Below are 20784 nucleotides of genomic sequence, written 5' to 3'. Positions count from 1 at the left end.
TTCCGAGCGCCCCAAGGCTCTCCCCCTTGCCAGAGTGGCCCTGGCCTGCCCCACACACCTTCCCCGACAGCTGCCCCACACTGCCCCACCTGCCTGGCAGAGATGTTTCCCCCCGTGCCATTGTGTCCCTCCGTGCCAGCTGCCCCTCACGCTGGGTCAGGATGAGAGACCTGGCCTGGCTGTCCCCCTTTTCCTGGCGGTCACTTGGTGCTGAGGAGTAAAGGAGGGTCGAAAGGGCACGTCTTCCTTACACTTCCCTCTCTTGAACCTCTGGGGCACCAAAGCGCCCTGCTCAAGGGGGCCTGAGGGCCTGCACTGGGCTTTCCATGCTACCGTGTCATTCCTCCTTCTCTAAAGCCCTACAATTCGCTGGTTGATGTGAGCGGACTTGGAAATGGGGAAAATGAGATGCTTTCCAATGGAGGCAATCCTTCTAGGTAACTACTGCAGTATTTCAGCAAGAGAATTTGAAGATAGTGCTGGGCCTTGCATCAATTGCATTGATATTGAAACGCCACGCTCAGCTTCTGAAGTGTGAGGAGCCCAGGGTAAAGCTCCTTGAAAGACTGGACTGTGCTGTCCACCAGCAGAGGACTTGTGGGTGCTGAGTCACCAGGAAAGCAAGTCTGGGATCCTTGTTCTACAGGTGAACCGAGTTGATTTCCAGAGGAGTTGCGTGCACTTTTCCGCCGTCTCACGCACTAATTTCTTTCTGCTTTCAAGCTGGCTCCTGGGTCTAGCTGAAGATTTTAACAGAGAGGGGAATGACTACAACTCATTTTCATTGGGATGTGGCTGTGCAAGTGTCCGCCACGAAACTTACAGGGAGCATGGAGCCTGGGCAAACATCTGTGAGACTGCGGCTTTGGCCTGTTCCAAAGGGCCCTTCCTTGGGCTCGACATCTGCAGGGCGTTGCAGAGCAGTGGGCTGCAGGCTGCTGCCAGAGCTCCAACACAACTGTGGCAGCCCAGGAACCACTGCAAAGCTCCTGTGGTTGTTCTGAGGCTTTCAGTGGCCAGAGAAAGAGCAAGCAGGACAAGAGGAGCTTTGTGTCAAGAGCTAAGGCAGCATCTCCCTGCCACAAAAGGGAGGCCGTGCAGCAAACGGAGTGGGAGCAAAAATCAGCATGCACCAGTGTGCTCAAGAAGCATCTGCACGCTGCAATACTCCTGGAAATTTATTTTCTTTGCTTCTTTTTCCCCCTACATGTCATGGAAGAAGTTGGCTTTTCAGAACCAACTAAGATGCCAGGGAGAAGAAGCACACTTGCTTTCTGTTCTCGCGTGCAGGCTGGGCCGCCGTGTCTTCTGAGTTGCCCTGGGACGCCTTGAGCTCTGGCTTATGGACTGGAAGGACACGTTCTGCTGCTTCACGACTGAGCAGAACTTCCCAGGCTTTTCTTTGGCGTCATCTGTACAGAAGGTTCGGTTGCTGGGCACAACAAACCCAGAGCAGCTGCTATTGTGAGGTCAAGGGAGCGATGCCATGTCACAGTGCCGCGTCACAGCACAGCGATGTCCCGGTGAGCCCGAGGCCTGGTTGTCCAGAGCAGCTTTTCGGCTCGCTCCCTGCAGGAGGATCCTTGCGACCAAGGAGTTCTCAGCAGACGGCCTGCACCCCGAGAGGAGTCTTGCTTTACCCCTTGGGTGGCATTCAGTGTGCGAAGCAGCAGAGCACGGCCAAGATGTTCGGGCAGGTCTGTGCCGCGGTTTGCACCATCTTTACCGTTGCTTATTCTGGATACTACCTGACCCACCTGACTCGTAAGTAAAGGTTTATCCTGGGGCTGGCGTCCCCTGGCTTTTGCTTCGCTCTGCTCTATACGCCGCGGTAGTGACCGAGTTGATCAGGGAACAAAACTGCCGTTAGGATGCACCAGTTTGGTAAATCTCCTGCCAGCAGCATCAGCTAAGAAGGGGGTATCTGTACCGGGTGGTAGGTGCAGAGCGTTTGCAATGTAATTTGCAGCCTGCGGCGCTTGCCTTCCCTCCCCGGGACAGCGCGTGGCAGTGGAGTGTGTCATTTCCTCAGCTTGCTGCTTCAACCAAGACAACCTGGAAATTGTAGACTGAGGGGAGATGCTCAGAAGTACTTCTCAAAACCCTGTGGCTCTCTCCAGGAGTGAAGGAAAGCACCTTTTGCTCCAAATGCTGCCATTTAGAGGCCTTGGCTGTGTGCCTTGACCCTTTCTAGGCTGCGCCAAGGTAGCCATTCCCCTGGCGATGCAGCACAAACTCCAGTCCAGTTAGGGTTTGCTGCTGAAGGCAGGAGCTGTTCTGGGGCCGCTGCAGCGGAGAGCTGCCACAGCAAAGGGGTCCTTTATGGAAGCTTTGCTGTTGTATTGTCTTCCAGCAATTGATGGGAATGGCTTGTGCATGCAATTAAAAAACGATCTATAAAATACTGGGAAGAGAAGAGGAAAAACTGCTTGAGCTGTTGCATTTCCTTGGCCGTGTTTCTGTTTCTTTCCTGGCAAAAGAGGCCCAAATGTAGACAGCGCCTACTCTAGTGTCCTTGTTTGTTCTCTTGCTTGCTGTGGGAAAGGGCTGTTGCTCCTGGAGGCATGTTGGGAAAGGGAAATGCTCTCCGTTGGGAATGACTTGTGCTGTGGGAGCCCCCAGCAAAAGGCACTTTTCTAAGGGCCTCTGGTTCCTTTTCCCTTGCTCCCTGCAGGTCACCTCACACGTGGATGGAGAAAAGCCTGTGCTTTGGTGAGTGGCAAAGGAACCCCTGATGTTGCTGGCGTGTAAGAACTGTGCAGCAAGCTGTGAGCTTGGCCTGTTGCAGTAGAGTGTAGAGTGCCAGCGTGGGAGGCTGAAGGAAAGGCCAGCTGCCTGGTGGCAGCAGCAGTAGCAAAGGGAGCACTGGCTCCTTCCTTATTTTCCCATCAAGAGCCTTTCAGGAGGTGAAAAGCAAATGTGACAGCTCCAAGGTGTCTTGCTGCTTCCAGCCAGCATGGAAGATCAAATGCACAGCAAGAGGCAGTAGCACCTCATTCAGCCATCTTCCGAGGGCTTTCATGACTCAGAATGCCACTTGTATCCAAGTCTATGATTTGCCCTTATTCTGGGTGCTTTCCCAGCGCAGTAGAAAGCAGCTGCTGCAAGGGTTGGCTGTTCCCAGTCTCTCTCACTTCTGCCTGTCTGCAGGGCTCAGCCGCAGGGTCAGCGCCTCGTCTGGCTGGCACTCTTACTGAGGGAGAGGCTGAAGAGGAGCAAAACAGCAGCAAGCCTCCAGCTGCTGTCCCTCCACAGGCTGAACTTGCAGAGCCAGTAAGTGGCATCTGAGGCTGGCACTGCCTTGGGTGCAGGGCCAAGCTTCAAGCCAGGCCTTCAACCCCAGCCCTTGTTGCTTGCGGCTGAAGATGCTGGGGGCTGTGTGCCTGCCATGACCTAGTGCTGCTTCAGCCAAGCCAGGGAGCGCTGGCCAGTGGGTCCTGAACTTTGACACTTGAGCATCACTTTGCTGGGATGCTGAGAGGACTCGAGAATGCCTCTTGGCATCAGACAAGAGGCAGCATTCAATTATTCCCAGCGTAGAAATGAGCCCCTTGTGCCCCCTGGCGATGCGGGCTGCCTGTGCCCAGCGGACAGAGCGGTCCAAAGACTCAGCTGACAGCCTTGCAGGATATTTGGGAAACACTGGCCTCTGGAAGGGACAAGCCACACTCCATGGACTACTTAGGTTCAGGCATAATGTAGACTGTGCTTCACTTGCACATGGTCAGAGCAGGGTTTGGTGAGGAGAATCCTAGAGGGCTCTGCATTGTATAGGGCAGGTGGGGCTCAGCAGGGCTGGAATGCATCCCCGAAGGGCCGCCCCCTAATGCCTGAAATACAGAGGGGAAATCAGTGAAAGGGATCAGAGAAGGGACACGCTCTGGGCTTCTGCTCAGACAGTTGCATGCCAACTCCAGGGTGATTTCATTGCCCAGGAAAACACAGGAGGAGGAAGAACCGCAACAAGGCTCTGGAGCCCTGCTCTGATCTCTGTGCGGATCTTTGCAAGCCCATCAATGGCTAGTTCCACTCGTTGTGCAGAAAGGCCAGCACGATGGAGCATGGAAGTGGCCATGAGGGGCTGTATCGAAGTAGCCTTAGTGGTTTTCCCATTGCCTTTGGGAAGGGGACGTCCAAAAGCCCCCAGCTGAGGAGGCCTGGCGGTGGCCGACAGCATCTTCCGAAGGCCTTGCTTTTGCCGTGTGCTCTGCGGGGCGTCTGTGCCAGCCGCCCTTCTGACGGGCAATCCTTTCTGGTCCCAGCTCAAGACAGGCTCTGCCATTCAACGTGCCGCTGGACCGGCATCGCCTGCAGCAGCCGGCTGTCCCCCAGCTGCCGGCACTTCATCCAGCAGCCCAGCCCAGCAGCCCGAGATGAGAGAGGAGCAGGGCCTGAAGACACTGAGTACGTCTGCCGTGTTTCTTGTCTGCCAGAGCAGTGCGTTGTCTGCGTGTCTCGGTGCAGGCTGCGCCACAAGTTCCTCCTCGGTCTCAGAGGCGCTGAGGCCTCTCTGCAGAAGCTGTTGTTGTGCTTTGAGGCAGCGAGGGAGCGCTCGGGGTGTTCCTGCTGCCTCTGGGGGCAGCTGGGCCTGGCTTGGCTCTGCCTGGGCTGCCTTTCGTGGCACGTCGCGAGTGACTGGGCCCCAGGGAGCTCTCAAGCTCCTGACAGTGGGCATGCATTTTGGATTGTGCGGGCAGCAAGGCCTCCGGTTGAAAGGGAGCTCCTGGCACTGCTTTTATCTTTCTCAGGGAGCATTGTGAGTCTGGGCGAGCCAATGAAGAAATACAGGGCATTTGAAGAACTTGGACGAGGGTAAGTGTGACGTCTGCTCCGTAGAACAAACCATGGGCCGGGTCTTCAGCTTGTGCAATATCCAGCGTGAAGTCAGGCCAGCTCCAAACACGGTCAGCCTCGGGCTTTGCCTCCTGCCACCTCTCAGGACGGCTCAGTCAGAGCAGTCAGGAAGCATCAGCAAAGACAACTTGATGCAAGCGACGCCTTGCTTGCAGCAGTGAGGAGCAGGACCTGGAAGATCTCCTGGCCCTGTGTCTGTATGGCCTCCAAGGGCACCTTGCCACTCAAGAGCTGCCTGAGGACAGTTCTTAAAGGCAGTGTTTTCCAAGTTAGTCTTCTCCAGATGTAAACCCACTTGCACACCTGTGCGCAAAGCCACAGAGAGATGGAGCCCCCCTTCCACTGGAATGGAACCAAGTGGGCGTGTGCCTTGGAGATTTGCAGGGGTCCTTGGTCTCCATGTGGGAGCTCCGTGTTCCCTGTCCGGCATGGCAGAGGGCTGGTGGGCTGCCGTGCTGCCGGCTGAAGAGACGCCGCAGCCAGGCGTTTTCTAAGGAGTCCAGGCAGCCTAGGGAGATCTCCTGCCTAGGCTTGCTTTCACTGCCAGGGCTATAAAGGGCTTTTTCTGCTGCCCTTTTCTTTCTAGGGGCTTTGGAGCTGTTTATAAAGCCCTGGACACCAGCACAGGACAACAGGTAAAGTGTCCATACCCACGGCAGTTTCTCCCTAAGCTCTGCTGTCTGGCAACAGGGCAGTTTGGCACAGCTCGCTGTGTCATGGCACGAGCGCTCGCTCCGTGTTCCTTGAGGTCTCGTGCAGGGAGCGACTTCTCAAGTTAATGGTTGCCAATGTCTCTTTAGGTGGCCATCAAGATAATGTCTCTTCAGGAGAAGATGTCTGAGGAGCTGGCTGTCAATGAAATCCTGGTGATGAGGGACAGCAGGAATCCCAATATTGTCAGCTACTTAGACAGGTTGGGGTATTCTCACGTCTATGTAGCTTTAGACATCTGCATGTGCACGGGAGGAGTTTGCAGCTGGCGTTCAGTAATCTCTTCTGGCATGTGTAGCTTGGAGAGCAGTTGCAAAAGCCTGGGTCAGGCCCTCGGGTGCCTGAGCCGTGCCCATTCCTCTCTCTCCATGCCGTGGTTTCCTTCTTTCAGCTACCTGGTGGATGCGGAGCTCTGGCTGGTGATGGAGTTCATGGACGGCGGCACGTTGTTCGATGTGCTCAGGGCAGTGTACCTGGAGGAAGGAGAGATAGGCGCCGTCTGTCGGGAGGTGAGGCGTCCCGCTTGTGCTTCCCCTGGCCTGCCCAGGATGGTTCTTGTCAGCTGGTGGTTAAGGAGAGCAGAGATTTCTTGGCCCCGGCTTTCTTTTGGCGCTGCTCTCACGACACAGAGCAGAAGAAAGAGCATTAATCTGAAGGGAACTGCCTGCTGGAGTCCCCGCATGCCTTAGGCTCTGTTCTTGCACTCTTCCATGCTGTCCGTCCTCTGGCGCTCGTGCACACTCACTTGTTTCATTTCCTGGTTTGCTCCTCTCAGCTTTGCCTCTGAATGTTTGTCTGGAGCCTGTCCGTCTGTCCGACATTCCTTGATGTTCTAAGCCCGCATGCGGGTGGCTGAATTTCAAGCCAAGGGCGAAGGGGATGTCCTCAGCTTCAAAGCACGGCATTGCAGCCCAGATGGCGAGGGATTCTGAAACAGGTCTAATGTGCTGCTTCCTCCTCTGCTGCCACAGGGCTTCCAATGTAATCGTTGCCATGCTGCTTGCCAGCCAAAGGTCACGTGCTTGGTACCAATGGCAGGATGGACTCGTGTGAGCTCAGATGCCTTCGCTTTGAAATATGCAAAGCACTTCTAAGAGTGTTGAAGCAGCAAGCTCTTGCTCTTGACAGCGCCGTGCTAGTGCTCCCTCCTTCACAATTCCCTGAGAAAGCTGTCAACCTCTTGGAGCCCTTTCCTTTCTTCTGGGATCAAATCAGATGCTGAATGTTAACTTTCCTTCCCTCCTTTCTCTCTCAGTGCCTGCAAGGACTGCATTTCCTTCATTCCCGCCAAGTCATCCACAGGGACATCAAGAGCGGCAACGTTCTCGTGGGCATGGACGGATCTGTCAAGCTGGGTGGGTATCGCCCCTGCTCAGGGGCAGCGTTCCCCGCGTGTGCTGTGGGGCTGCTTTTTGGTGACTGCCACTTCCCCAGAAGCGCTGCTCAGCCAGCACGTGAATCGTGAGGGTGTTTCTGAAATGGCCAATGCCCTATTTCCCTGGCTCCAGCCACGGGGAAGGCAAGCTCAGCTGCCTTTTCAGCTAGACTGGGCATGGCCTTGGCAGGCTTGGAGTGGGCCATCCTTTAGGCCGGTTTGGCAGCGGTGGCTGGCTTTGACAGGCTTTGTTTTTCTCCTCAGCTGACTTTGGCCTCTGCGCTCAGCTCAGCCCTGAGCGCAGCAAGCGCAGCTCCAGAGTGGGCACTCCCAGCTGGATGGCCCCGGAAGTGGTGAGAGGAGAAGCCTACAGCCCCAAAGTGGACATCTGGTCCCTGGGGATCATGGGGCTGGAAATGGTGGAAGGGGAAGCTCCTTACGAGAGGATGGCCCGTGTCAGGGTAAGGTGCAGCTTAGAAAGGGGGCTCTGTGTGGAGAGAGCTGTTCTGGCTAGGAAAGGAGCAGCTAGAGTGTCCTCTTCCATCCATGTGTTGTAGGTTTTTGAACTGATAGAAATGAACGGGCCCCCGAAACTGCAGAACCCCAGGCACCACTCGGCTCTCCTGCGCGACTTTCTGCGCTGCTGCCTGCAGGCAGACGAGGACAGGCGCTGGTCTGCCCAGGAACTCCTGCAGGTGAGAAAAAGCAAAGGGGCAAAAAGCCCTGCCAGCTGAGGACACCTGCATCCAGGGATCAAGAGGAGTGTGGGCTGCGTGGGTGAGGCAGCTTCCAGGAGAGGAAGGCCCATGGGGAATGTGCTGCCCTCGGTCCTCTTGGTGTGTCTTTTGGGCAGCCAAGGAGTCCTGCTTGGGCCCGTGAGGATGTGCTCATGGAAAGTAACAGGGGTTCCCTTCTTTTTGGTTTTTCTTCCGGGCAGCACCCGTTTGTGACCTCAGGCGAGCCAGCCTCCAGCCTGGCTGCTCTGGTCACCTCAGCCAAGCAAGTGCTGGAAGACTGGAGAGGAGACGCTTGCGCCTGAGGAGGCCCTTGTGCCGTGCCAGCTCCGAGCAGGGGCAAGGGGATGTGTTGTGTTTGGGCAGAGATTCAGCCATCCCCTGACTTTTTAATAAGGGCCTGTGCTGTAGATAGGGAATGTAATGGTTTTGGAATTTTCTTAGTTAAGCTGGGTAAAATTTAAACCGTTGTTGGTTTTTTTTTTTTCCTGAAAAGATTAACTTTTAAAAATTTAGGAAATTGAGGGAGTGACTTCAAAGGACTATAGAATCTAGATAGCTTAGATAGTAGAGGATAGTTTAGCTTAGAATGTGTTAATTTAGGTAAGTTCTGAGCTATCTTTTAAGTAGAAAAGAATGAATTGTCATAATCAGAATTAAGCTGTGAGAGGAACAGCTGTGATGCAGCAGAAGTGCACTGTGCAGGCGCTACAAGCTGTCAGCCTGATCAGGCCAGCTGCATGGCAGAATGATAAAGATGCAGAAGTAGTGAGGGGACACTTTGTTTCAGCCAGAGTGGCAATAAAACTCTGACATAGGCAGAGCGTTGGAAGACTCCCTTCCTTGCCATGCTCTAGCTAAGCTGGACAGTCCCTTGCAGAGGCCCAGAGATCACGCTGAGGTAAGCAGCTTTGCTTACCGCAAGTGGGGAAAGCAAGTGCAGGAAAACTGGCGTGCAGACGCCTGCGCCTGAGGAGGCCCTCGTGCCCTGCCAGCTCAGGGGAGGGAAATGGGGATGGATCGTGCATAGGCAGAGCTTCAGCCATCCCCTGAGTTTTATGAGGAGCTCTGCTGTAGATAGGAAATGTAATGTTTTGAGGTTTTCTGAGCTTAGCTGTCTTTAGTTAGGACTAGAGACCATAGAAAGCTTCATTCATGAGGCATTGTTTAGAAAAGAGTAGAGTAGTGTTGATGTAGGGAAGCTCAGAATTATCCCTTAAGGAGAAATGAATGAATTGTCATCAGAAGAATTGAGCTATCCAAGAAGAATGTGGGATTGAGCAGATCTGGAGCAGGCATGTCCCACGAGTTGTCTGCCTGAACTGGCCACCTGGAGGACAGATTGAGGAAGATGAAGATGGTGAAGTAACCAGGAGATGCTCTGTTCCAGCTCTTGCTTTCAGCACGACTGGCAATAAAACCTCTAAACCCCCCAGAGCCCTGGAGTGTTCCCTTGCGTGTCACGCTGTGCCTAAGCTGGTCAGTGCCTTCCAAGCTGTGCGCTGAGGATGGGCTCTCCCGTTCACGGCTTTGCGCTGCTTCCGAGCGCCCCAAGGCTCTCCCCCTTGCCAGAGTGGCCCTGGCCTGCCCCACACACCTTCCCCGACAGCTGCCCCACACTGCCCCACCTGCCTGGCAGAGATGTTTCCCCCCATGCCATTTTGTCCCTCCGTGCCAGCTGCCCCTCACGCTGGGTCAGGATGAGAGACCTGGCCTGGCTGTCCCCCGTTTCCTGGCGATCACTTGGTGCTGAGGAGTAAAGGAGGGTCGAAAGGGCACGTCTTCCTTACACTTCCCTCTCTTGAACCTCTGGGGCACCAAAGCGCCCTGCTCAAGGGGGCCTGAGGGCCTGCACTGGGCTTTCCATGCTACCGTGTCATTCCTCCTTCTCTAAAGCCCTACAATTCGCTGGTTGATGTGAGCGGACTTGGAAATGGGGAAAATGAGATGCTTTCCAATGGAGGCAATCCTTCTAGGTAACTACTGCAGTGTTTCAGCAAGAGAATTTGAAGATAGTGCTGGGCCTTGCATCAATTGCATTGATATTGAAACGCCACGCTCAGCTTCTGAAGTGTGAGGAGCCCAGGGTAAAGCTCCTTGAAAGACTGGACTGTGCTGTCCACCAGCAGAGGACTTGTGGGTGCTGAGTCACCAGGAAAGCAAGTCTGGGATCCTTGTTCTACAGGTGAACCGAGTTGATTTCCAGAGTTGCGTGCACTTTTCCGCCGTCTCACGCACTAATTTCTTTCTGCTTTCAAGCTGGCTCCTGGGTCTAGCTGAAGATTTTAACAGAGAGGGGAATGACTACAACTCATTTTCATTGGGATGTGGCTGTGCAAGTGTCCGCCACGAAACTTACAGGGAGCATGGAGCCTGGGCAAACATCTGTGAGACTGCGGCTTTGGCCTGTTCCAAAGGGCCCTTCCTTGGGCTCGACATCTGCAGGGCGTTGCAGAGCAGTGGGCTGCAGGCTGCTGCCAGAGCTCCAACACAACTGTGGCAGCCCAGGAACCACTGCAAAGCTCCTGTGGTTGTTCTGAGGCTTTCAGTGGCCAGAGAAAGAGCAAGCAGGACAAGAGGAGCTTTGTGTCAAGAGCTAAGGCAGCATCTCCCTGCCACAAAAGGGAGGCCGTGCAGCAAACGGAGTGGGAGCAAAAATCAGCATGCACCAGTGTGCTCAAGAAGCATCTGCACGCTGCAATACTCCTGGAAATTTATTTTCTTTGCTTCTTTTTCCCCCTACATGTCATGGAAGAAGTTGGCTTTTCAGAACCAACTAAGATGCCAGGGAGAAGAAGCACACTTGCTTTCTGTTCTCGCGTGCAGGCTGGGCCGCCGTGTCTTCTGAGTTGCCCTGGGACGCCTTGAGCTCTGGCTTATGGACTGGAAGGACACGTTCTGCTGCTTCACGACTGAGCAGAACTTCCCAGGCTTTTCTTTGGCGTCATCTGTACAGAAGGTTCGGTTGCTGGGCACAACAAACCCAGAGCAGCTGCTATTGTGAGGTCAAGGGAGCGATGCCATGTCACAGTGCCGCGTCACAGCACAGCGATGTCCCGGTGAGCCCGAGGCCTGGTTGTCCAGAGCAGCTTTTCGGCTCGCTCCCTGCAGGAGGATCCTTGCGACCAAGGAGTTCTCAGCAGACGGCCTGCACCCCGAGAGGAGTCTTGCTTTACCCCTTGGGTGGCATTCAGTGTGCGAAGCAGCAGAGCACGGCCAAGATGTTCGGGCAGGTCTGTGCCGCGGTTTGCACCATCTTTACCGTTGCTTATTCTGGATACTACCTGACCCACCTGACTCGTAAGTAAAGGTTTATCCTGGGGCTGGCGTCCCCTGGCTTTTGCTTCGCTCTGCTCTATACGCCGCGGTAGTGACCGAGTTGATCAGGGAACAAAACTGCCGTTAGGATGCACCAGTTTGGTAAATCTCCTGCCAGCAGCATCAGCTAAGAAGGGGGTATCTGTACTGGGTGGTAGGTGCAGAGCGTTTGCAATGTAATTTGCAGCCTGCGGCGCTTGCCTTCCCTCCCCGGGACAGCGCGTGGCAGTGGAGTGTGTCATTTCCTCAGCTTGCTGCTTCAACCAAGACAACCTGGAAATTGTAGACTCTGAGGGGAGATGCTCAGAAGTACTTCTCAAAACCCTGTGGCTCTCTCCAGGAGTGAAGGAAAGCACCTTTTGCTCCAAATGCTGCCATTTAGAGGCCTTGGCTGTGTGCCTTGACCCTTTCTAGGCTGCGCCAAGGTAGCCATTCCCCTGGCGATGCAGCACAAACTCCAGTCCAGTTAGGGTTTGCTGCTGAAGGCAGGAGCTGTTCTGGGGCCGCTGCAGCGGAGAGCTGCCACAGCAAAGGGGTCCTTTATGGAAGCTTTGCTGTTGTATTGTCTTCCAGCAATTGATGGGAATGGCTTGTGCATGCAATTAAAAAACGATCTATAAAATACTGGGAAGAGAAGAGGAAAAACTGCTTGAGCTGTTGCATTTCCTTGGCCGTGTTTCTGTTTCTTTCCTGGCAAAAGAGGCCCAAATGTAGACAGCGCCTACTCTAGTGTCCTTGTTTGTTCTCTTGCTTGCTGTGGGAAAGGGCTGTTGCTCCTGGAGGCATGTTGGGAAAGGGAAATGCTCTCCGTTGGGAATGACTTGTGCTGTGGGAGCCCCCAGCAAAAGGCACTTTTCTAAGGGCCTCTGGTTCCTTTTCCCTTGCTCCCTGCAGGTCACCTCACACGTGGATGGAGAAAAGCCTGTGCTTTGGTGAGTGGCAAAGGAACCCCTGATGTTGCTGGCGTGTAAGAACTGTGCAGCAAGCTGTGAGCTTGGCCTGTTGCAGTAGAGTGTAGAGTGCCAGCGTGGGAGGCTGAAGGAAAGGCCAGCTGCCTGGTGGCAGCAGCAGTAGCAAAGGGAGCACTGGCTCCTTCCTTATTTTCCCATCAAGAGCCTTTCAGGAGGTGAAAAGCAAATGTGACAGCTCCAAGGTGTCTTGCTGCTTCCAGCCAGCATGGAAGATCAAATGCACAGCAAGAGGCAGTAGCACCTCATTCAGCCATCTTCCGAGGGCTTTCATGACTCAGAATGCCACTTGTATCCAAGTCTATGATTTGCCCTTATTCTGGGTGCTTTCCCAGCGCAGTAGAAAGCAGCTGCTGCAAGGGTTGGCTGTTCCCAGTCTCTCTCACTTCTGCCTGTCTGCAGGGCTCAGCCGCAGGGTCAGCGCCTCGTCTGGCTGGCACTCTTACTGAGGGAGAGGCTGAAGAGGAGCAAAACAGCAGCAAGCCTCCAGCTGCTGTCCCTCCACAGGCTGAACTTGCAGAGCCAGTAAGTGGCATCTGAGGCTGGCACTGCCTTGGGTGCAGGGCCAAGCTTCAAGCCAGGCCTTCAACCCCAGCCCTTGTTGCTTGCGGCTGAAGATGCTGGGGGCTGTGTGCCTGCCATGACCTAGTGCTGCTTCAGCCAAGCCAGGGAGCGCTGGCCAGTGGGTCCTGAACTTTGACACTTGAGCATCACTTTGCTGGGATGCTGAGAGGACTCGAGAATGCCTCTTGGCATCAGACAAGAGGCAGCATTCAATTATTCCCAGCGTAGAAATGAGCCCCTTGTGCCCCCTGGCGATGCGGGCTGCCTGTGCCCAGCGGACAGAGCGGTCCAAAGACTCAGCTGACAGCCTTGCAGGATATTTGGGAAACACTGGCCTCTGGAAGGGACAAGCCACACTCCATGGACTACTTAGGTTCAGGCATAATGTAGACTGTGCTTCACTTGCACATGGTCAGAGCAGGGTTTGGTGAGGAGAATCCTAGAGGGCTCTGCATTGTATAGGGCAGGTGGGGCTCAGCAGGGCTGGAATGCATCCCCGAAGGGCCGCCCCCTAATGCCTGAAATACAGAGGGGAAATCAGTGAAAGGGATCAGAGAAGGGACACGCTCTGGGCTTCTGCTCAGACAGTTGCATGCCAACTCCAGGGTGATTTCATCGCCCAGGAAAACACAGGAGGAGGAAGAACCGCAACAAGGCTCTGGAGCCCTGCTCTGATCTCTGTGCGGATCTTTGCAAGCCCATCAATGGCTAGTTCCACTCGTTGTGCAGAAAGGCCAGCACGATGGAGCATGGAAGTGGCCATGAGGGGCTGTATCGAAGTAGCCTGAGTGGTTTTCCCATTGCCTTTGGGAAGGGGACGTCCAAAAGCCCCCAGCTGAGGAGGCCTGGCGGTGGCCGACAGCATCTTCCGAAGGCCTTGCTTTTGCCGTGTGCTCTCCGGGGCGTCTGTGCCAGCCGCCCTTCTGACGGGCAATCCTTTCTGGTCCCAGCTCAAGACAGGCTCTGCCATTCAACGTGCCGCTGGACCGGCATCGCCTGCAGCAGCCGGCTGTCCCCCAGCTGCCGGCACTTCATCCAGGAGCCCAGCCCAGCAGCCCGAGATGAGAGAGGAGCAGGGCCTGAAGACACTGAGTACGTCTGCCGTGTTTCTTGTCTGCCAGAGCAGTGCGTTGTCTGTGTGTCTCGGTGCAGGCTGCGCCAGAAGTTCCTCCTCGGTCTCAGAGGCGCTTAGGCCTCTCTGCAGAAGCTGTTGTTGTGCTTTGAGGCAGCGAGGGAGCGCTCGGGGTGTTCCTGCTGCTTCTGGGGGCAGCTGGGCCTGGCTTGGCTCTGCCTGGGCTGCCTTTCGTGGCACGTCGCGAGTGACTGGGCCCCAGGGAGCTCTCAAGCTCCTGACAGTGGGCATGCATTTTGGATTGTGCGGGCAGCAAGGCCTCCGGTTGAAAGGGAGCTCCTGGCACTGCTTTTATCTTTCTCAGGGAGCATTGTGAGTCTGGGCGAGCCAATGAAGAAATACAGGGCATTTGAAGAACTTGGACGAGGGTAAGTGTGACGTCTGCTCCGTAGAACAAACCATGGGCCGGGTCTTCAGCTTGTGCAATATCCAGCGTGAAGTCAGGCCAGCTCCAAACGCGGTCAGCCTCGGGCTTTGCCTCCTGCCACCTCTCAGGATGGCTCAGTCAGAGCAGTCAGGAAGCATCAGCAAAGACAACTTGATGCAAGCGACGCCTTGCTTGCAGCAGTGAGGAGCAGGACCTGGAAGATCTCCTGGCCCTGTGTCTGTATGGCCTCCAAGGGCACCTTGCCACTCAAGAGCTGCCTGAGGACAGTTCTTAAAGGCAGTGTTTTCCAAGTTAGTCTTCTCCAGATGTAAACCCACTTGCACACCTGTGCGCAAAGCCACAGAGAGATGGAGCCCCCCTTCCACTGGAATGGAACCAAGTGGGCGTGTGCCTTGGAGATTTGCAGGGGTCCTTGGTCTCCATGTGGGAGCTCCGTGTTCCCTGTCCGGCATGGCAGAGGGCTGGTGGGCTGCCGTGCTGCCGGCTGAAGAGACGCCGCAGCCAGGCGTTTTCTAAGGAGTCCAGGCAGCCTAGGGAGATCTCCTGCCTAGGCTTGCTTTCACTGCCAGGGCTATAAAGGGCTTTTTCTGCTGCCCTTTTCTTTCTAGGGGCTTTGGAGCTGTTTATAAAGCCCTGGACACCAGCACAGGACAACAGGTAAAGTGTCCATACCCACGGCAGTTTCTCCCTAAGCTCTGCTGTCTGGCAACAGGGCAGTTTGGCACAGCTCGCTGTGTCATGGCACGAGCGCTCGCTCCGTGTTCCTTGAGGTCTCGTGCAGGGAGCGACTTCTCAAGTTAATGGTTGCCAATGTCTCTTTAGGTGGCCATCAAGATAATGTCTCTTCAGGAGAAGATGTCTGAGGAGCTGGCTGTCAATGAAATCCTGGTGATGAGGGACAGCAGGAATCCCAATATTGTCAGCTACTTAGACAGGTTGGGGTATTCTCACGTCTATGTAGCTTTAGACATCTGCATGTGCACGGGAGGAGTTTGCAGCTGGCGTTCAGTAATCTCTTCTGGCATGTGTAGCTTGGAGAGCAGTTGCAAAAGCCTGGGTCAGGCCCTCGGGTGCCTGAGCTGTGCCCATTCCTCTCTCTCCATGCCGTGGTTTCCTTCTTTCAGCTACCTGGTGGATGCGGAGCTCTGGCTGGTGATGGAGTTCATGGACGGCGGCACGTTGTTCGATGTGCTCAGGGCAGTGTACCTGGAGGAAGGAGAGATAGGCGCCGTCTGTCGGGAGGTGAGGCGTCCCGCTTGTGCTTCTCCTGGCCTGCCCAGGATGGTTCTTGTCAGCTGGTGCTTAAGGAGAGCAGAGATTTCTTGGCCCCGGCTTTCTTTTGGCGCTGCTCTCACGACACAGAGCAGAAGAAAGAGCATTAATCTGAAGGGAACTGCCTGCTGGAGTCCCCGCATGCCTTAGGCTCTGTTCTTGCACTCTTCCATGCTGTCCGTCCTCTGGCGCTCGTGCACACTCACTTGTTTCATTTCCTGGTTTGCTCCTCTCAGCTTTGCCTCTGAATGTTTGTCTGGAGCCTGTCCGTCTGTCCGACATTCCTTGATGTTCTAAGCCCGCATGCGGGTGGCTGAATTTCAAGCCGAGGGCGAAGGGGATGTCCTCAGCTTCAAAGCACGGCATTGCAGCCCAGATGGCGAGGGATTCTGAAACAGGTCTAATGTGCTGCTTCCTCCTCTGCTGCCACAGGGCTTCCAATGTAATCGTTGCCATGCTGCTTGCCAGCCAAAGGTCACGTGCTTGGTACCAATGGCAGGATGGACTCGTGTGAGCTCAGATGCCTTCGCTTTGAAATATGCAAAGCACTTCTAAGAGTGTTGAAGCAGCAAGCTCTTGCTCTTGACAGCGCCGTGCTAGTGCTCCCTCCTTCACAATTCCCTGAGAAAGCTGTCAACCTCTTGGAGCCCTTTCCTTTCTTCTGGGATCAAATCAGATGCTGAATGTTAACTTTCCTTCCCTCCTTTCTCTCTCAGTGCCTGCAAGGACTGCATTTCCTTCATTCCCGCCAAGTCATCCACAGGGACATCAAGAGCGGCAACGTTCTCGTGGGCATGGACGGATCTGTCAAGCTGGGTGGGTATCGCCCCTGCTCAGGGGCAGCGTTCCCCGTGTGTGCTGTGGGGCTGCTTTTTGGTGACTGCCACTTCCCCAGAAGCGCTGCTCAGCCAGCACGTGAATCGTGAGGGTGTTTCTGAAATGGCCAATGCCCTATTTCCCTGGCTCCAGCCACGGGGAAGGCAAGCTCAGCTGCCTTTTCAGCTAGACTGGGCATGGCCTTGGCAGGCTTGGAGTGGGCCATCCTTTAGGCCGGTTTGGCAGCGGTGGCTGGCTTTGACAGGCTTTGTTTTTCTCCTCAGCTGACTTTGGCCTCTGCGCTCAGCTCAGCCCTGAGCGCAGCAAGCGCAGCTCCAGAGTGGGCACTCCCAGCTGGATGGCCCCGGAAGTGGTGAGAGGAGAAGCCTACAGCCCCAAAGTGGACATCTGGTCCCTGGGGATCATGGGGCTGGAAATGGTGGAAGGGGAAGCTCCTTACGAGAGGATGGCCCGTGTCAGGGTAAGGTGCAGCTTAGAAAGGGGGCTCTGTGTGGAGAGAGCTGTTGTGGCTAGGAAAGGAGCAGCTAGAGTGTCCTCTTCCATCCATGTGTTGTAGGTTTTTGAACTGATAGAAATGAACGGGCCCCCGAAACTGCAGAACCCCAGGCACCACTCGGCTCTCCTGCGCGACTTTCTGCGCTGCTGCCTGCAAGCAGACGAGGACAGGCGCTGGTCTGCCCAGGAACTCCTGCAGGTGAGAAAAAGCAAAGGGGCAAAAAGCCCTGCGAGCTGAGGACACCTGCATCCAGGGATCAAGAGGAGTGTGGGCTGCGTGGGTGAGGCAGCTTCCAGGAGAGGAAGGCCCATGGGGAATGTGCTGCCCTCGGTCCTCTTGGTGTGTCTTTTGGGCAGCCAAGGAGTCCTGCTTGGGCCCGTGAGGATGTGCTCATGGAAAGTAACAGGGGTTCCCTTCTTTTTGGTTTTTCTTCTGGGCAGCACCCGTTTGTGACCTCAGGCGAGCCAGCCTCCAGCCTGGCTGCTCTGGTCACCTCAGCCAAGCAAGTGCTGGAAGACTGGAGAGGAGACGCTTGCGCCTGAGGAGGCCCTTGTGCCGTGCCAGCTCCGAGCAGGGGCAAGGGGATGTGTTGTGTTTGGGCAGAGATTCAGCCATCCCCTGACTTTTTAATAAGGGCCTGTGCTGTAGATAGGGAATGTAATGGTTTTGGAATTTTCTTAGTTAAGCTGGGTAAAATTTAAACCGTTGTTGGTTTTTTTTTTTTTCCTGAAAAGATTAACTTTTAAAAATTTAGGAAATTGAGGGAGTGACTTCAAAGGACTATAGAATCTAGATAGCTTAGATAGTAGAGGATAGTTTAGCTTAGAATGTGTTAATTTAGGTAAGTTCTGAGCTATCTTTTAAGTAGAAAAGAATGAATTGTCATAATCAGAATTAAGCTGTGAGAGGAACAGCTGTGATGCAGCAGAAGTGCACTGTGCAGGCGCTACAAGCTGTCAGCCTGATCAGGCCAGCTGCATGGCAGAATGATAAAGATGCAGAAGTAGTGAGGGGACACTTTGTTTCAGCCAGAGTGGCAATAAAACTCTGACAGAGGCAGAGCGTTGGAAGACTCCCTTCCTTGCCATGCTCTAGCTAAGCTGGACAGTCCCTTGCAGAGGCCCAGAGATCACGCTGAGGTAAACAGCTTTGCTTACCGCAAGTGGGGAAAGCAAGTGCAGGAAAACTGGCGTGCAGACGCCTGCGCCTGAGGAGGCCCTCGTGCCCTGCCAGCTCAGGGGAGGGAAATGGGGATGGATCGTGCATAGGCAGAGCTTCAGCCATCCCCTGAGTTTTATGAGGAGCTCTGCTGTAGATAGGAAATGTAATGTTTTGAGGTTTTCTGAGCTTAGCTGTCTTTAGTTAGGACTAGAGACCATAGAAAGCTTCATTCATGAGGCATTGTTTAGAAAAGAGTAGAGTAGTGTTGATGTAGGGAAGCTCAGAATTATCCCTTAAGGAGAAATGAATGAATTGTCATCAGAAGAATTGAGCTATCCAAGAAGAATGTGGGATTGAGCAGATCTGGAGCAGGCATGTCCCACGAGTTGTCTGCCTGAACTGGCCACCTGGAGGACAGATTGAGGAAGATGAAGATGGTGAAGTAACCAGGAGATGCTCTGTTCCAGCTCTTGCTTTCAGCACGACTGGCAATAAAACCTCTAAACCCCCCAGAGCCCTGGAGTGTTCCCTTGCGTGTCACGCTGTGCCTAAGCTGGTCAGTGCCTTCCAAGCTGTGCGCTGCGGACGGGCTCTCCCGTTCACGGCTTTGCGCTGCTTCCGAGCGCCCCAAGGCTCTCCCCCTTGCCAGAGTGGCCCTGGCCTGCCCCACACACCTTCCCCGACAGCTGCCCCACACTGCCCCACCTGCCTGGCAGAGATGTTTCCCCCCGTGCCATTGTGTCCCTCCGTGCCATCTGCCCCTCACGCTGGGTCAGGATGAGAGACCTGGCCTGGCTGTCCCCCGTTTCCTGGCGGTCACTTGGTGCTGAGGAGTAAAGGAGGGTCGAAAGGGCACGTCTTCCTTACACTTCCCTCTCTTGAACCTCTGGGGCACCAAAGCGCCCTGCTCAAGGGGGCCTGAGGGCCTGCACTGGGCTTTCCATGCTACCGTGTCATTCCTCCTTCTCTAAAGCCCTACAATTCGCTGGTTGATGTGAGCGGACTTGGAAATGGGGAAAATGAGATGCTTTCCAATGGAGGCAATCCTTCTAGGTAACTACTGCAGTGTTTCAGCAAGAGAATTTGAAGATAGTGCTGGGCCTTGCATCAATTGCATTGATATTGAAACACCACGCTCAGCTTCTGAAGTGTGAGGAGCCCAGGGTAAAGCTCCTTGAAAGTCTGTCCCAAGAGTTGATACTGGAACATCTGAGACCTGATCATCCTGGTAACGACTCAAGACCGTCCACACCTGGACCTGGATAGTTCAATCTCGGCCCAGAGATAAGAACTTTATGAATATGTGGGACTCTGAATAGAAAGAAAATGTGGATGGCTGAAATCCTGTCCTCGGACAGAAAATTTCCTATAAGAACGGCAGGGTCCAGAAGGGTGGTGTGGGTGTCCAGGGGAACCTCTGCCAAGAGGCGTCCTTCCCATCCACACACAATGCCAATTCTGGGCTCAGCACTGTCCTTTTCCCTTGTGGCTGGCTAGATAGAATTAGATCCCAAATAAATTTTTTATTATTTCATTTTTAATTTGGCTGGACTAATTTTTATTTATAACAACAACAACTTATATAGTGACAAATCAAACACGCCAAGAGAGACTGCTGATGTTTTTGTTCCTGTAAACTATTCTCTTACAAAAAGATGAATAAGAGCCAAGTCTTAGAGATCTTCACTCAGCAGAGACATAGAGCAGGAAAAAAGAACATAACTAAACAGGTACACCTGAAAGTTACTACCTGCCTAACTCTCCTTTAGCATTTGATTTCAATACGACTTGGGACAAAAGGCTAAGATATCTGAAGGGTTTTAGTTCTGGCTTTATTTTTTTCCCTTAAAATCATTGGCTCTTCACTAAATCATCGAATCACAGAATATGCTGAGTTGAAATGGACCCATCAGGATAATTGAATCCAATGTCTGGCCCTGCACAGGGTACCCCAAGAATCACATACAATGCCTGAGAATATTGTCCAAATGATTTTCAAACTCTCATCAAGCTTGGTGCTGTGACTACTTCCTGGAAAGCCTGTTCCAGAGCCCAGCCACCCTTTGGGTGAAAACAACTTTTCCTAATATTTAACCTAAACTCATCTTCAGGTCATCCCCTTGGGGCCTGTCACTGTCACCACAGAAAAGAGATCAATGCCTGCCCCTCCTCTTCCCCTCACAATGACAGATAGGAGACAAAACATACTAGTTAGACCAGGTAATTTAGCAGAAAAAATACACAAACTGTTAAGCATGTGAGCATTTTTTTCAGATAATTTTACTTAGATAATTTACTTCAGATAATTTTATTTAGAAGAATGAAAGCTAACTTGTAGATTATTATATAATAGATTAGGGTGTTAAAAGAAAGATTTCAGGCACATGAAATCTAATAAAGAAGTAACAAATTGCTGGCTAAAATAATTTAGGACAACACTTGGGATCTGCTTTCAGCATCCAATTAGGCCCATTGATGATTGTACATCTTCTGGGGCAGGTATTCCTTCTGTATGTAACTATGGATTTAAATGGTGCAATTAAGTTATGTAACTATATTCATTAACTAAACAGATTTCACTGGAAAAATTTAAACATAAAGAAACAAATCAGCAGAGGTTTGGGGAAGACTGTAAATAATATAAAATTCAGCCTTCTCTGCATTTGGTGTCTTTGGTTTCAGCAGAAGTGTGGATTTTTTTTACATGTTCATCTTTTCTGCATGTCTTTGTTGAAACTCAAGTTGAGACATAAATGAAATGAACAGGGTCTATGCCTTTATTAGTGTTCAGCTCTTTATTAAAAAGTCAGCTCAGCAGGGGGCTCGACACAGAGCTTGCTCCCGCTGTTGCAGCTTTCTGGCAGCCGAAGGGTGAGAAGGCTGCAGAGTCCGTCCCTGGAGTCTCCGAGGCACGCTGGTAGCTGGAGGTGAAGAGATGGCCAGTCTGTATCTGCAGTCCAGATCAGCAGAGCGT

General features: G+C 53.5%; 2 protein-coding genes across 2 annotated transcripts; both read left to right on the top strand.

Moving 5' to 3' along the window:
* The first annotated feature begins 1685 nt into the window (after window positions 1–1685).
* Window positions 1686–7979, top strand: LOC144248342 (serine/threonine-protein kinase PAK 3-like). Its single transcript, XM_077790429.1, has 10 exons — window positions 1686–1764; window positions 4333–4404; window positions 4749–4812; window positions 5441–5489; window positions 5655–5767; window positions 5957–6074; window positions 6821–6920; window positions 7205–7401; window positions 7498–7635; window positions 7878–7979. The coding sequence occupies exons 1-10, from the start codon at window positions 1686–1688 to the stop codon at window positions 7977–7979; spliced, it is 1032 nt and encodes a 343-aa protein (XP_077646555.1).
* A 2916-nt stretch (window positions 7980–10895) lies between these two features.
* Window positions 10896–17191, top strand: LOC144248341 (serine/threonine-protein kinase PAK 3-like). The gene is made up of 10 exons (XM_077790428.1): window positions 10896–10974; window positions 13545–13616; window positions 13961–14024; window positions 14653–14701; window positions 14867–14979; window positions 15169–15286; window positions 16033–16132; window positions 16417–16613; window positions 16710–16847; window positions 17090–17191. Exons 1-10 carry the CDS (start codon window positions 10896–10898, stop codon window positions 17189–17191), a joined length of 1032 nt encoding a protein of 343 aa, XP_077646554.1.
* The last annotated feature ends 3593 nt before the right edge of the window (window positions 17192–20784 follow it).

Source organism: Lonchura striata, chromosome Z (assembly GCF_046129695.1).
Source record: "Lonchura striata isolate bLonStr1 chromosome Z, bLonStr1.mat, whole genome shotgun sequence".
Lineage (NCBI taxonomy): Eukaryota > Metazoa > Chordata > Aves > Passeriformes > Estrildidae > Lonchura > Lonchura striata.
Note: the sequence above shows the minus strand (reverse complement) of the source record. Positions and strands in the feature narration are given on the sequence as shown.